This window comes from Theropithecus gelada, chromosome 1 (assembly GCF_003255815.1).
Source record: "Theropithecus gelada isolate Dixy chromosome 1, Tgel_1.0, whole genome shotgun sequence".
Classification (NCBI taxonomy): domain Eukaryota; kingdom Metazoa; phylum Chordata; class Mammalia; order Primates; family Cercopithecidae; genus Theropithecus; species Theropithecus gelada.
In genome coordinates, this window is record NC_037668.1 from 162,423,812 (window position 1) to 162,439,899 (window position 16,088).

Here is a 16,088-nt window from a genome sequence, read left to right on the forward strand (position 1 = left end):
AAACTCATAGCCACTATTTATCATTGTCTATTTTTCTCCAGCAATGGATATGAAAATATTACTATCATGAAAAATAAATTATATTTGCAACCCCATTATCTTCCAGATGGAGAAGCAGTTTGAGAGAGGGCAGCGGAGAAGCAAGAGAGCTGGTCTGGAACCCAGCTGCCTGACTCGTGAGTCATTTCTCTTCCTCCAAAGCCCTGTTAAGTCTGGGGCTGCTTATGGTCCTCACCACCTACACAAACAAAGTCAGGGTCATGTTCATCCATCAGGAGGTTCAGGGCCATTTTCCGCTTTCCTCTGTTTGGCAACACTAAGAGCCACCCTCTGATTGTTCCAGAAAAGCAAGAATTGCTAAAGGTCATTGTGTCAAGTTTGCCCAATTCATGCTACTTGACATCTTACCCTGCCCCACCCTGCTCCCACCCCTCCTCCCGCTAGTGCCCCTGATTGCAACACTCCTGGCTGGGGTGGGACAGGGTGGCCAGATAAAAGCAAAGCAGGACCTGGAATGCTGGTTTGTATGGGCTGAGCCTGCCGCTGAGCTGCGTCATGGTGCGGTCTGTGGTCTGGGCAGGTGAGCTGTCAGGGATAGTGGGCTGGGTCTCGGGAGCTGTGGGGAGGTGGGGATGGGCATGTCCAGGGACCCCTTGCTACCCTTTGCAAGGAAGCAGGGGGACTCAGGAGAACTTCAGAGGGTCATTTTATCCCTCTCCATGCCTCCTGGCTTGCAGCCCCTTAATTACCTTTCCTGTGGGCTCCCCCTTAGGCTCTTTCAACCCAAGAGACTTCATGTTGCAAGGGAAGGCTTTTCTTAACAGGCTGAGGATGGCTTGACTTTCCTCTTTCTGTCCTGAAAGCCCAGAGTCAATGAGGCCCCTGCACTGGGTCTTTGTGTCTTTCCTATATTCTTACGTCCCTCCTGTTGGCCTTATCCAAGAAGCACCCACTGCGAAGAGCCTCTTCTCTAACCTCGTATTGGCTGTCCTGCAAGAAGGCAGCCTGGGGCCAGGACCCTGGGCATCCTTGCAAATTTTCATGCAGGTTCTGTTAGGTTGACAGAGAAGTCCAAGGTCACCAGGTGAAAGAGATCTCTTTGAAGGAGTCCTGTCAAGGCCTAGGTCTCCAAGGCTGTGGATGCCTGCTACAGCCAGGCAGTGGAAAGGCAGCAGGAAGCATAAACGATGGGAGCAGAGGCACAGGCCCTCCCCAGGAGGTGATCTCTCCCCGTGCAGCCCTTCCAGATTGGTTCTTTCTAGCCCCAGAACAGGTTTTCTTCTTGTTCCGAAAGAGAAGCAGTCTCTCTGAATAACTCACAAGTCAGCGGTTTTTCCACAGGCTTCCTGAATCCACACTGCCCTTTACTGAGGCATAGAGAGGGGGCAGCCTCAGCCCAGGGAGCCATTCCAGGCCAGAAAGGGACCCCCATGGTCTGGCCTGCATGAAGGGATGGGCACAGTGCCCTCCTGGGTCCCTTCTGGAAGGAGAAAGCTTGATTCGTATGAAATCAGCCCTCCCTGACCACCTCCTGTGCTTCCGTAGCTGTGGGGCCTGGGAAGGTGAGAATGGCTGTGTAACCCTGGCCTTCTCTCTTGTGTTGCTCCAGGTTTCATGGTCCTGCTGATGATCCCATGGGGTAAGTGGCCTCTTTCTTGGAGCTAGCTCTTGAATCCCTTAGCCCCTTCCCTGGGCTTTGCTTCATGTCCCAACACACTTTCCCTGCCACACCTCCCCAAGAGCTCCAGATTTCAGTAGTGACTCTGTTCCAAAGCTCAGACCCTGCAAATATCCCCATCCCCTAGCAGCCCTCCCAGGAAGGCCCTTGCCTCCTTATCCACTAGCTGAGCTCCTGCACATGTGTGGGGCCAGCTTGCACATCAGCTCTCTCAGGGCTTTCCTTTTCTGGGGTCGCTGGCTCCCTCCTCTGCACTCTGTGCTCTTGCAGCACCTGTGTGTTTTACAGCACATTTTGCACTGCCTCTCATTATTGGCTCAGATGTGTCTCTGCACCAGACTCCAAGTTGCTGGGGATAAGGAACCTTAGTCTCATCTGGCTCAGCATCCCCAGCCCCTTAGCTCCGCGAGGATAACACACTGCTTCCGATCTGTTGAACCGATCAGATGTAGAGCCTGAGAGAGGCAGGAGGGAGCTCCTTGTTGTGTCAAATGGAAAAGAGACCTTGGGGCACCTTCAGCAACTCGGACTCCTGGTCCCCCTCTTGCCCCACCTCATTCCCTGGGCATCAGTGGGCTGGGAATGCTGGCCTCTCAGACCTTGTCCTGTGACTGTGCCTCTCACATTTGGCTGTGGCGTTGGACGTACATTTCCCTCTCAGCTTCATAGGAGGGAACAGCCGCGGATACAGGTACAGCAAACATGGGGAAGATGAGAGGTGGGAGATTTCTCAAAAAGCTTTAGTCCAGGCTACTTCTGGGCTTTCTGCAGTATAGTAATAATAGTAGGACTTTGTGTGAACTAAGGGTTAATACACACAAAACACCTAGAACAGAACTTCTTCCATGCAGTGTTCCTCCGAGTGTTTTACATGTATTAACTTTAGCCCACACGGGGGTCATGTGACACACATTATGGGAGGTCCAATGGCCTCCCCGTTTCACACAGCAGAAGCTGAGTCACACAGTGAGTAAGTTGCAAAGTTGGGATTTCAACCCAGACACTGACATGCCAGAGTCCCTGCTGTTAACCACTGCACTTTATTTTCTCCATAGTACAGAAATTCATAACAATATTTGATATGTGACAGCATGACATGACAGAAAAAGAGCTTCCTGGCTCCTTCCTACGTGGCCGGGAGGATGAGTTCTCTGGGTTCATCTCCTCCTTCCTCTCTTTTGCTTTGGGCAGTTCAGCAATTCTCCTGTATCACTGCAAGCTACACCCCAGCCCCACCAGCACGCTGCACTCCGGGGTGCCCCCTGGTTAGAAACAGTGACAACTCCAGAGCCACGTGTATGCCCAGGGTCAGCCCTCTATGCTCTTGGGTTCTAGTTGAGGCCTGTCTGAGTGCTCTCTTCCCGAAACTCTCCTATAGACACTTTGCACCCTTCCTCTTCCTCGCCCCCTCCCTGTCCATGTGGGCATTGGAGGGGGTACAGAGAGACCCTGCTGGGGCAAAGGGAAGTCCCAGGTTCTAGACACCAGCCACAGACACGATCCAGTCCAAACTCACCGCTCCATCAAGATCTTGGCATAAAATGTTGGCTCACACGAACCACACCATCATAGATTGAGAGACTGGAAGAGACCCCAGAGACCACACAGTCATTATCAGATAGGGCCAGGATTGAAAAAGAGTTGGACCCAAAGTCTATTTTTGGCAGATGCTGGAATGAAGACTAGCATTCTTGCTTCCTGGTGTCCTGGTCAACCCTGCACAGGGCTGACCTCAGTGGGGGTCATCACCACCAGGCCCTCACTGGGAACAGACCATCCTACCCCCTGCAAAGTCTTTTCACACACTGTAGGGTACTCTAGAGACAAGTACCCTATAGTGTGTGGGGTACTTAGAGACAAGATGCCTTCTCCTAGATAAAATAAGCTCTTTATTAGAATCTCAGCAGTGATATTGATAAACATAGATTATCTACAAGGGATAACAGGCAAATGCAAATGGCTTTAATGCAAGACTAAAGAAACATAAACCCAGGCCTGTAACTGGGGCCTCCTCTGTGCTACTTATCGATTTGCATTTTAATGAAGTATTCTGAGGTATTCCAAACCGTTTTGGAAAGTTCTGCCTGCCTGCCTTCTGCAGATGAGCATGCCATGTCTAATTCCCTCTGGGCCTCATGCTGGGGCTGCCTGGGGCTACCTTCTTTCAGGTTTCGGGGCCTGGAGGGGAGACCCTGACTGGGGGTAGGGAGACCTGCCTGCCAGACCCTAGTCCTGGGAGCTCAGACTCTGAGACTAGCAACTTTTAAGGATGTCAAGGAGTCAAGAGGCTTGGGTCGCAGCACGGCTGCTCTGCCCTCTTAGCAGCTGTGCTAATGAAGATGGGCCCCAAGCTCGTGAACCTCAACTTGCTTCCCGGGAAAACAAGTCTTGGAAGATGATGGCCCTACCCACTCAGTGTTCTGAGGATCCCATGTCTGGCCTCTGAAAATGCTTTCCCACCTGCAAGGCTCCACCCACACAAAAGCAAATGCCATTTCTGCCTGTCGCATCCCTCCACTGACTCCAGGTGTAGAAGAGGGAGGTCCAAGGACATTGCCTGCCCCAGACGGAGGGTGACAAGTCCCCAGAAGGCCCTGCTGACAGCTATCTCTTTTCTTTACTCCAACGGGCCAGGTTCTGCTGCAAAACTGGTCTGCTACTTCACCAACTGGGCCCAGTACAGACAGGGGGAGGCTCGCTTCCTGCCCAAGGACGTGGACCCCAGCCTTTGCACCCACCTCATCTACGCCTTCGCTGGCATGACCAACCACCAGCTGAGCACCATTGAGTGGAATGACGAGACTCTCTACCAGGAGTTCAATGGCCTGAAGAAGATGTGAGCCAAAGCAGAGGAGCAGGGTGGGTGGGGTGTGGTGGGGGGACAGACAACCTCCTCCCAGAGCCAGGCACCTCCCCAGAACCAAGGACCTGCCACAGACCCACTGTGTGGCTTTGGGCAAGTTGTATCACCTCTCTGGGCTCTCCTGTGCTTAATGAAAGAGGTAGGGGTTGCTTAGGGGATCCCATGGGGCCCTTCCAGTTTAGGTCTAAGTGGGATCGGGATTGTGAGACTTTCTGTCTCCCGTGAAGGCCCTTCCTCATTGTGAAATTGATCCACCCTTCAGCCCCAGTGTTCTGGGTGCCTTCACAAAGCCTCATGAGAATCTGCCCCAATCCTTGCTTCCTGAGCCCACACAGCAGTGTCTCCCCTGTTGGACAGGTGGTTCTGGGAGTCAGGAACGTGACTTCCCTTTCCCAATCTACAGCTGTCCCCGGAATGCTAGTACAGGCTCTGTGCATAGACACTTTGACACGTCCTCACCCTTGTTGCTCCTCCCCATGGTAACATCCCTGCCAGGGAACCCTGAGAGCTGGCAGAGTAAATCCTACCGTGTCTCCTGTCTTTCCCAGGAATCCCAAGCTGAAGACCCTGTTAGCCATCGGAGGCTGGAATTTCGGCACTCAGAGGTTAGTTGACTGTGGTCACCTGTGTGGTAAAGTTCCTGGATGAGAACCTGGTGCACTGGCCAGAGGGAGCCCTGGTCAGAGGGAGCGCTGGTCAGGGAATCGGGCCAGGCTGAGGTGTGGTCAGGGGAAAGGAGAGGGGAGCTGAACTCTGGGGGCTGCATTTCTTTCTGGGTTCTTGGTACCCCAGCAGGAGGGCAGCACAGTGAGCTTCGTTCCAGGCTGTTTCAGATCCAGTCTTGGCAGAAGCACAGGTCTAAACACAGCAGAGGGCTCAGACCTCTCCAGGCATCAGTCTCTTCTTCCATGAAATGAGGAGAGGGAGGGTCCCAACTAATCCTGACAACATGCAGTGTCTATGTTTTCTGAGCTCAGAAATGGGTTATCTTGTCCAGAGAGAATGTTTATTCCACTTCTGAGTATAAAAGGTAATCTGTGAGATTGAGCCTGAGTGCCAAAGTATTGGCATTTGGGGGACATTTTTTAATGATTTATGGAGATAATGGAATGGAGTATTTGAAACTTGGTGTTTTCTAGAAAATCCAGAATATATGGCTCCCAAAGCTCTAAACAGTCTTTCTAAAACTATTTTGGATCATGAACCCTTTTGGGAATCTGATGAAAGTTATGACTCATCTTCCAAAATAATGCTTATATACAGATTGTTTATTGAAATGCAGGAGTTTTTAGCCTGGTGTCCCCAGACTAAATTAATAAAAATAAAATAGGATCAATCTGTAAAGGACTTGAGACCCCCAAGAAGTTCAGGGACTTCCCACTAAGGAAGGCAGATGTGGAGAGGTGGTTCTTGAGGCAGCGTGGGGATTTTGACGAGCTCCAGACTAGTAATAGTAATAAAAACACAAAGCACTCTACAGGTGTGAGCTAGAGGAAAGATGACCAGGTTAACCTGCCAGGAAACTAAAACAGTGGGCTCTCCGGGTCTTTACTAACCTTAGTAAAGGAATTAGAGAAATTCTCATTAGAGAAAAATCCTAATTAGAGAAAAATTAGTTTCTCTAATTCCTCTTCTTTTTAAACCTTCATTCCGAGGGTGTCAACTAGCTCTGATTCGGGGTGGGACAATTCAGGGGCTTGGAGGGAGCCTCTGGAGGGAATTTTGGGAAAGGCTTCTAGGGCATCCATGAGCCCCTGGTGGTGTTGATGTTCGGGGGTAGAAAGCGCTCTGGATGGTCCCCTTTCCTCAACCCAGACCATAACTCACCAGCAAATATCCCTGCAGCCTCTGAAGAAGCCCTCCCAGCGCCCCTCCCAGCCCAGACACAGAGACGCACTGTCCTGAGTGTTTTCTCGCCTGTCTCTGAGTGAGAGCGGCCCCCTGTTTGGTCCAAGGCAGGCCCTTACTCCCCTTCATCACCTCACAGGTTCACAGATATGGCAGCCACGGCCAACAACCGTCAGACCTTCGTCAACTCAGCCATCAGGTTTCTGCGTAAATACGGCTTTGATGGCCTTGACCTTGACTGGGAGTACCCAGGAAGCCGGGGGAGCCCTGCCATAGACAAGGAACGCTTCACAGCCCTGGTGCAGGTACCGCTGGGTGGGGCGGGGATCACCCTGTCTGCACAGGGACCCAGCGCTGGAGCCCCCACAGCACATATGAGGGTTGCTCTGCCCCCAGAGCCAGCTGCTTCACGTATCTACGTGGCACAGATCAGCCCTGTGGTCAGCTCTCAGACTTCTACCACTACCAGTGAACATCTACCTGGGGCTCACAGGGGCTGCCTGCCTGGTGCGTGCCCCTGTGTTGACTCTGAGCTCCACTCCCACAGGACTTGGCCAACGCCTTCCAGCAGGAAGCCCAGACCTCAGGGAAGGAACGCCTCCTTCTGAGTGCAGCGGTTCCAGCTGGGCAGACCTATGTGGATGCTGGATACGAGGTGGACAAAATCGCCAGGTGAGTCTCAGGCAGATGGCTTGGAACTGTGCTCTCAGAAGGAGGAGAGGCCAAGGGTGGACTGAGCTTTCCCGGGGGTAGAGCGGGTGTTCACCTACAAGGCATTTGGAAAGTCCCATCCTTACACCAAAACAAAAGCAGACAATTCCCTGATTTTGTACTCAGGGTAAAACTAAGACACATCCAGAAAGGCTTTGCTCAGTGTCTGCTGCTGCCTGTCCCAGATCCTTCATTTTGGATCTCTGCCCTCTTCCTTGGGAACTCATTCTTAAGGTGAAAATGCCCCTGAGCGGGTAGGGAAGCCATTGTCTTCCAGAAAATGTGTTTTCTGGATCCTTGCTCCTCAAAGTACAGCATGTGGACTCGCAGCCCGCACAAAACCAGGTGCTCGTTAGAATTATGGACTGTCAGGCCCCACCTCGGGCCTTCTGAAGAAGAACCTTCATTTTAATGAGATTCCTGGGCGATCTGTGTGCACACTGAAGTGGGAGAAACCCTGAGCTAGAGTTTCCTCCAAAATAGCAATGTAGCAGGAGGCTTCTTGAGTGGAATAGGGAGGGCCTGGGGGTGCTGAGGGGACAGTGGGGTGAGGATGACAAGTTTGAATGAGAATGAGAATGGCCTCCATAAGGGGGCTGGCTGGGACTGCTGTCTGGGTCATCTTCTGCAGAGCCAGGTGAGCCTGCCACCTTTGCCTCTGACCCCAGTGGTTCCTCCCTAGGCCATGCACTGAGGGGGTAGGAGTAAGAAAGAAGGGCTCCCCTCGCCCCCAATCCCTGTTCCTCACCACCTCTTCCATGCCTCCTGCAGGAACCTGGATTTTGTCAACCTTATGGCCTACGACTTCCATGGCTCTTGGGAGAAGGTCACAGGACATAATAGCCCCCTCTACAAGAGGCAAGAGGAGAGTGGTGCAGCGGCCAGCCTCAACGTGGTACGTGTGGCCGGAGGGCTGAGGCAGGACTCCCCTGTCCAGCAGGCCCTGTCTGGTGGCTTCTTTTGAGCCCCAAGGCCCTCATAGGAAAAAAGACACAGGGCGCTGAGAAACCAGAAGCTTTTTCGTTTCTTTGCTTGCTTGTTTTCTTCTATTTTCCTGGTCCCTACCCCTACTGAGGGGAAACCTCACTTCTGTGGAGCATCTTGGCTGATGGTAGACACAGCAAACCAATTTGATGACAAACAAGTGACCAATGGGGAAGCCCACTTTGAGCTTGAGTCTCCAGCCAGCAGGCCTGCTGCTTCCCTCACACACCTCCACCCCATTTCCTTCAAGACAGTGGGCAGACTTGTGCTCCATGGTCACACTGGTTGACCTTCTGGAAGGCGCTTTCAGGGGTAGGAGCTTTCCCAAGTTGATAACATCTCCACAGATGTCACTAAGGATGGAAGCACCCCCAGCACCTGCAAAGGGCAGCCTTCATTTTTAGACTAGGGTAGGTTGGGGTCTCCTAACTTTTCCTCACTGAGCAACCAAGACACTTTTAATTTTTAAAATTTTATTTATTCTTAAGAGATAGAGTCTTGCCCTCTCACCAAGATGGGCACGCAGTGGCATGATCATAGCTCACTGCAGCTTCATCCTCCCGGGCTTAAGCAATCCTCCTGCCCCAGCCTTCTGAGTAACTGGAATCACTATGACCAGCTAATTTGTTTTAAATTTGTAGAGATGGAGTCTTGCTATATGCCCAGGATGGTCTCAAACTCCTGCCCTCAAGCAATCCTCCTGCCTCAGCCTCCCAAAGTGTTGGAATTATAGGCATGAGCCAACATGCTCAGCCTAGATCCTCTTTATAAGCCCTCTCTATATCTTAAAATATAGAGAGGGTTTATAAAACCCTACAGAGAGGGCTTATAATAACTATATTGTTTTTCTTTCTTAAAACAAGCAAAACCAAACAACAAAGAGAAAGCCCTAAATTAAAATGCTTTTTACTTTTGGAGAGCCCACACTTCTGTATATCAGCTGGAGTGGGACATCTTTGACTTTCTGGCTCTTTCATGAATAAAGAGCACCTCTTTTAGCCAGTGAGCCAGGCACCCACATTTCACACTGAGTCCGGCATCTCCATCCCCGTCTGGAAGACTGTGTGAGTTTTGGAGGAAACTGTATCCCTGTGCCGGTGGGGAGACACAGAAAGAAAGACATTCAGCTGAGAGGTGAGTGGGGTTGGAGTCCCTCCAGCACCCTGCTCTCCACACTGTGTACCTTGAATCCACTGAGGAATGGAGGTTATCTTATTTCTACAAAGAGGCCTTCTACTCACCACACGATGTGTCCAGGGATTGCTTCTAGCCAGAGGGGTGACTTTTCCCAACTTGTACAAAAGTGCTATAGCAGATCAGGAGAAGCCCCGACTTCTGCCTTCAGAAAGCACCAGTCTGATCAAAGATAAGTTGTATAGATGGACAAAAAGAAATATATTTAAATAAATGTAGTGAAAGCTGTTCTTTACCTAAGTGCTAAGTGGGCTCAGAGTAACTAGACCTGACAAAACTAGGGCAACTTCTGGGGGAAAGTGAACCATACTCTTGGCTTAAGGAATGAGGCTTCATTATTCATTAATTTATCACACTCATATCGGGTACCTTCTCCCGTCACAGGCCTGGGGGTGTCACATTAAGTAATACATAACCGGGGGAAGGTCTTATTCAGAGGTGGGTAAGGAAGCCTTTGTTCTATCTGAGCATCAGGTGTCATTCCAGGCACTGGGGATACAGAGATAAATAAAGCAGACTCGATTCCCTGCTTTTGTACTCAGGGTAAAACTAAGACAACAATCATGATAACAATGATGACCATAGTGACCCTTTATTGCGTTGTGCTGACCTTTTGCATGCATTATAACCTTTAATTCTCACAATGCCCTAAGAGATGGATATTTTCCTTATTCCCATGTTACAGACAAAACACCAAGGCTCAGTGAGATTAAATAAGCTGCTGGGAAAGGCAGGGATCTGTGTCTGCCTTGTTCACTGGTGTGCCTGAAGCACCATGGACAGCGCCTGGCACACAGTGGGCCATCGGTACACAATGGTTCAGTGAATGGTTGTCTGCATCTGAAGCCCATGCTCTCTGATTATCATGCCATGCAGCTTCTTCACTGGGGTCACGGGTTTAAGGCAGGCTCTACAGAAGGTGGGGTAGGGCTGGAATACTAACGAAGGCCCTTGGGGCTCCAGTTGAGGAGCCCCTGCCCTCCTAGTTCTGTCTCTGGATCCCCCAGACTTAGAACCAGGCCAAGGGCTGAGAAAATTAACCCTGCCCTCTTCCGCCACCAGGATGCTGCTGTGCAAATGTGGCTGCAGAAGGGGACCCCTGCCAGCAAGCTGATCCTTGGCATGCCTACCTACGGACGCTCCTTCACCCTGGCCTCCCCGTCAGACACCAGAGTGGGGGCCCCAGCCACAGGGTCTGGCACTCCTGGCCCCTTCACCAAGGAAGGAGGGATATTGGCCTACTATGAGGTAGGAAAACCCATAACTACCCTGGGTACTGTGAGGGTCAGGGGGTACCTGAGAGAGCAGAGGGTTCCTTCTCCCACCGTTTCTGAGTAAGGATGCCAGGTGCAGAGAATTCTGGCCAGGTAAATTCCATACCATCCATACTGTCTTGAATTTATCCTTAAGCCCAGGTGCCTCAAGCTGAGTTCAGCGTTCTAGGTCACTGCAAAGCACATCCTGATTCTCCAGGCTTCCTCAGACAGGAATTTTCCAATCTCTAGTCTCCTCCTGGTGAAGAAGGGAAGGTGCCTGCAAGAGCCTCCCTCCTCCTCCCCAGTGCTGCCTTCTGCTCCCACAGGTCTGCTCCTGGAAGGGGGCCACCAAACAGAGAATCCAGGACCAGGAGGTGCCCTACATCTTCCGGGACAACCAGTGGGTGGGCTTTGATGATGTGGAGAGCTTCAAAACCAAGGTGAGGCCCAGCTCTGCTGGCAGGGGGGTGGTCCTGAGTGAACAAGGCCTGTCAATGACATGGAATGAGGGCAGTTCAGGACCTCAAGGGTGAGTCTCCTTTAAATGTCCCAACATTTCATAAATCTCCACGTGATCATATTTTGTACCTTTACTACCTATTGACTCAGAAAAGACAAAATGACAAAAAATTACTCTACATTTAGTAGCACCCTGGAAAGGATTTCTAAATACTATACAAATTCTACAGACATATGAAGAGGAGAAATACACATGGTGAGGCATATAGCTTTATTCAGCCCATTGGCAATAGCTGGTGCATGTTCAAATTACAGATCTTTTGCTTTACTTATAGGACCCCCTTCTCCTGCCCAATATTGGTGGCCTGAAGAGTTAGTGCATTTACCTGGTTTCATGCCACTCTCCCCTGTGAAACTGTTAGCTCCTGAAGATGGATGCTTCACTAGTTTATCTGTACATCCCACATCAATTATCTTGTGTGGTTGACAGTGGCAGCTTCTAGAGGTGGAGAATTGCAGGCGGCCACGATCCTGGCTGGGGAGATGGGAGAAGGGGTCAGGGTGGAAGGGTGTTTCAGATAAGTCCTAAAGCATAGAAGGTGGCCATTCTTAGGGGTGAGGGAGCAGGCCACTGCACAAGCAAAGACGTGGGTGTGAAGCAAGTAGAGGCTGGACTCTGAGAACAAAGTGTAGGCCCACATAGCTGGACCCCCAAGCAGGGCAGGTAGAGGAAGGGAGCTAGTCGAAAGGGAGGCTGGGGCCAGCAAGGGATCAAGCACCGTGGCCCCCTGGCAGGGTTAGAGGACAGAGAATCCCACTCTGAGGAAACACAGTCATACCCTCAGGAAGCCTCAGGAATCTGGTGGAGGGAAGATGGCTCTCAGGGAAGACAAAGACATGAAGACAGAAGCAAGCCTTGATTGAGATCTTTTGGAACTCTGAGTTGTTCCCTATGGTAACTGAACTTACCTTGACCAGCATGCAGTACCCTTAAATAAAGCAGCTCAGCCCACACATGACCAAGCTGTGAAGGGTTCCCACTTAGGGAGGTGCACACATCTTCCCGGCATACCCGCCCCACCCCAGGTCATGCTTATGTTAAGACAAGGAGACTGCAAAATGACTGATGGCCAAGCAGCATGAGGACTCAGCACCCAAGCTCCCAGCCCAGTGCTGTCTCCAGAACCTGCAGCCACTCACAGGCCTGAGGCTGCTGGAGAAAAAAGGGCCCTGTCCAGATGAGGTAGCCAGGCTCTGCGGCTGGCCGGGCTAGGCTTCCCCGGGCTCCTCCACTGCATCCCCTCCCTGCACAGGTCAGCTATCTGAAGCAGAAGGGACTGGGCGGGGCGATGGTCTGGGCACTGGATTTAGATGACTTTGCCGGCTTCTCCTGCGACCAGGGCCGATACCCTCTCATCCAGACGTTGCGGCGGGAACTGAGTAAGTAAGGCGCCCCGGGCCAGTGGCGGAATTTGGAGGTGGGGTATGAACACAGCTCCATGCATCCAATGAACTGTAGGTCCTGGGTCCTTCTGAGGAAATGACTTTGCCCCAATACTGTAATTTCCCAAGCTTCATGCACCCCTAGGAGCTAAGGAAACTGTCAAAACAATTTTCCTTTTTGCGCTTTCTCTTCCTGGTTGTAGCAATGCCTGCCCAGGGTGTTGTAACCGTGGCTTCCCTCCAGAGGGCCCCCAGCCTGGGAGCAGCAGCTTGTTCCTCTCTTATCTGGGAGAAAGCCTCCCCTTAGCCTGCAGTGTGTCACCCCCACCTGCCCTCAGCAGTATCTGGTTGTGCTTGCAGATGGGTAAAGACTTAACTGCCTGTCACATGTGTAGCCAGGTGTTGTCTGTGGCACTGTGCTTCAGCTGTAGGTATGGCTGTTGTCTGGCTGTTCTCTGCCTGGGGTACCTGGCTGTACTCAGCCTGTAGGGCATATGGTGCTGGGCTGCTGCCTGCCAATGGTTGCTGCCTGTGTGCTCTGCCTCTGGGTTTGGGATCTCTTAGGGGGAGCCTTGGTTGAATCTTCACTGTCTTCCCAGGTCTTCCATACGTGCCTTCAGGCACGCCAGAGCTTGAAGTTCCAACACGAGGTCAGCCCTCTGAACCTGAGCATGGCCCCAGCCCTGGACAAGACACGTTCTGCCAGGGCAAAGCTGATGGGCTCTATCCCAACCCTCGGGAACGGTCCAGCTTCTACAGCTGTGCAGGAGGGCGGCTGTTCCAGCAGAGCTGCCCGGCAGGCCTGGTGTTCAGCTCCTCCTGCAAATGCTGCACCTGGAATTGAGTCCCTAAGGCCCCTCCAGTCCCAGCTTCGAGGCTGGGCCCAGGATCACTCTACAGCCTGCCTCCTGCGGTTTCCCTGTGGGCTGCGATCTGGCTCCTGCAGGCCTCTCTGTGGTCTTCCTTTACCCAGGCTTTCTGCTCTCAGCCCTGCCTTCCTTTTTTCTGGGTCTCCTGGGCTGCCCCTTTCACTTGCAAAATAAATCTTTGGTTTGTGCCCCTCTCCCCAAAGATGTGGTGACTTAAGAGGCTCTCTAAGCACACTGTTGACTCCAAAAACATACGCAGGTCAGAGCCAGGTGGGAAGGTGGTCGGTGCAGGATGTGCCAGGCCCTGTGGCAGGTCTTGCCTCATGAGTCCATATGCCAGTGGGTGGTTTCCAGTACACAGGTGATGGCAGCCAGAGCACGGCCCCAAGTGCAACACGTTCTTTGGTTATTGGCTCAGAAGCCTGGAAACAGGAGCTTCTGCAGACCTTCACACAGGTGTTATTCCCAAAATACCACTAGATGGCAGCAGAGAAGAACTTTTCCCTGATTTAAGTGCTCTGCGAGCAGCCACACAACATTACAGTAAGAATTTGGACCCCTGGTACTCAGCGGTCTTCGAGATAAATCCTGTTTGGGCCCTTTGCAGGCCCTATCTCACCTACCGCCCCCGTTCACCAGATGAAGAAGGAACAATGATTATTCTCACTTTACAGGCATTTAAACTGAAGACTGATTCTAACCAATTCTGAGTCCAGAACCAAGGCCTGAAACGGGCCAGAGAGCATGCACACGGCGTCCTGGTTAGATAAAGTCATCCCAACATTCCTGGCTGCTTTGGGCTGCACCTTGATCATTCTGTTTGAAGAAAATCTGCACAAAGCCTAATGACCCAGCCTGTTATTCACTCCAAATTGGTTTCTGGGTGGGACTTGGGAAGGCAGCTGAGAATTGGGACAGGTGAGATGAGGGGGAGGCGGTTTGGCCCCCCACGTGAGTACACCCAGCACCAGAGCACCAGTGCCCTCGTCACTCTGGCAGCCTGCCTGTCCACGGGCATTCTGAAACCTGCTCTCCTCAGTCCAGAGCACAAGCTGCTGGAGCATGTGCTCTGCCCCCTGAGGTCTCAAATGAGGGATACGCCAACCACATCCCAATGAGCTGTTCAGAGTGGAGTCCAGGTGCAGGGGTGACTTCCGGCTTGCTGCACTCCAGCTGTGTGACTTCAGGCAAAGAAGCGGAGCCTCAGTCCTCTGCTGTAGGATGGGAGAACTGTGAGGAGTCAGTGAAGTCCTGCACACCTACCCTATGATCAGTGCTCATTCTCTCCCTCCCTCTTCCCTTCTCAGCCCTTCTTCATCTTCTGTGAGCTGGATAGGTCAGGAATTTAGCAAATACTGTAGTCTCCTTTTAGCAGAATGCGCCCTCCTACAAGCATCCAAATAACCTAAGTCCTCCCTGAGTACACAGTCTTACACCTGCACTAGTCTTACCCTCAGGAAAGCATTAGCCACAGCCTCTCTCTGGTCTTCACATCCACCCTGCTCCTCTGCAAACTCACGGCCACTCCCTCAGCTAGAACCAGCATCACCTCATACCTGGACCCACCTTCCACCTGGCCTCCCTGCTTCCTGCCAACCCCCTCTTCCAGTCAGTCACCACACCACAGTTTAATCTTTCTAAAATAGAGAGCTAAGCCTGTCACTTCCCTTGCTGAAAAACTATCAACAGCTTCCCCTGCCCAAAGGAGAAAGTCCCCACCCATCAGCACAGTGTTGAGACCCTTTCTCAGACCTTCGTGTCTTCTCCGGTCACATCTCCTGATATCCCCACCCCAGTTAAGTTGCTGGGTACCCCTGATGTCAGCATTAACCTCAACCATCAATGTCAGCTCCTCATGTGGGACCCCCACAGCCCTCTGTCACCCAGCTAGCTCAGGCCCACGCCATTTTCTGAATGAATCCTGCCCAGAACAAGAACAATGAGAGCTCCCTAAAAGCCATTAGTGTTCAGATTGTCTCTTTTTGTTTGTTTTTGTTTTGTTTTGTTTTTTGTTTGTTTTGTTTTTGTTTTTTGGGTTTTCTTTGTTGTTGTTGTTTGTTTTTAAGACAGAGTCTCACTCTGTTGCCCAGGTTGGAGTGCAGTGGTGCGATCTCGGCTTGCTGCAACCTCCGCCTCCCAGGTTCAAGCAATTCTCCCACTTCAGCCTCCCGAGTAGCTGGGACTACAGGCATATGCCACCACACCAGGCTAATTTTTTTATTTTTTGTAGAGATGAGGTTGTTGTTGTTTGTTTGCTTGAGACAAGGTCTCTCTCTGTCACTCAGGCTGGAGTGCAGAGGCACAATCACAGCTCACTGCAGCCTTGACCTCCTGGGCTCAGGTGATCCTCCCACCTCCCAGGTAGCTGGGACTACAGGCACGCACCACTGTGCCCTGCTAAATTTTGTATTTTGTGTAGAGACAGGGTTTTGTCATGTTACCCAAGCTGGTCTCCAACTCCTGGGCTCAAGTGATCCTCCTGCCTTGGCCTCCCAAAGTGCTGGGATTACAGGCGTAAGCCACAGTGCCCAGCCAGATTGTCTCTTTTGACTCCACCTTGGCCTTGAAGCCCCATGTGGCTGGAGTCTTCCTGCTGCTGCTGAGTTTCTCAGCATACCGCGTGTCTACGCCAGGCCTAGTGTCCAGCTGGACACAGCAGGGACAAGAGCCGGGGCTTTACTTTCCTGAGGCTAACATTCTCTTGGGGGAGGCAGACAATGAACAAACATGAACATAGGACCATTTCAGGCAATAATGAGTGCTGAAAAGGAAACAAGATATGG

At 51.7% G+C, this 16,088-nt stretch overlaps 1 protein-coding gene across 3 annotated transcripts; it reads left to right on the plus strand.

Annotated features, from left to right (window-relative positions):
* Positions 1-460: 460 nt before the first annotated feature.
* Positions 461-14,091, plus strand: CHIT1 (chitinase 1). Of its 3 annotated transcripts, XR_003115599.1 has the most exons (12): positions 461-580; positions 1,610-1,639; positions 4,313-4,514; positions 5,090-5,146; positions 6,529-6,694; positions 6,937-7,061; positions 7,872-7,995; positions 10,341-10,526; positions 10,861-10,974; positions 12,307-12,433; positions 12,797-12,867; positions 13,036-14,091. XR_003115599.1 is itself a non-coding variant. In XM_025356179.1 (11 exons), the coding sequence occupies exons 1-11, from the start codon at positions 556-558 to the stop codon at positions 13,278-13,280; spliced, it is 1,401 nt and encodes a 466-aa protein (XP_025211964.1). In that variant the 5' UTR covers positions 461-555; the 3' UTR covers positions 13,281-14,091. The 3 variants fall into 3 exon arrangements, 2 of the variants coding, with proteins under 2 accessions (XP_025211964.1, XP_025211972.1); XM_025356179.1 differs by lacking the exon at positions 12,797-12,867; XM_025356187.1 differs by lacking the exons at positions 5,090-5,146; positions 12,797-12,867.
* Positions 14,092-16,088: the final 1,997 nt, after the last annotated feature.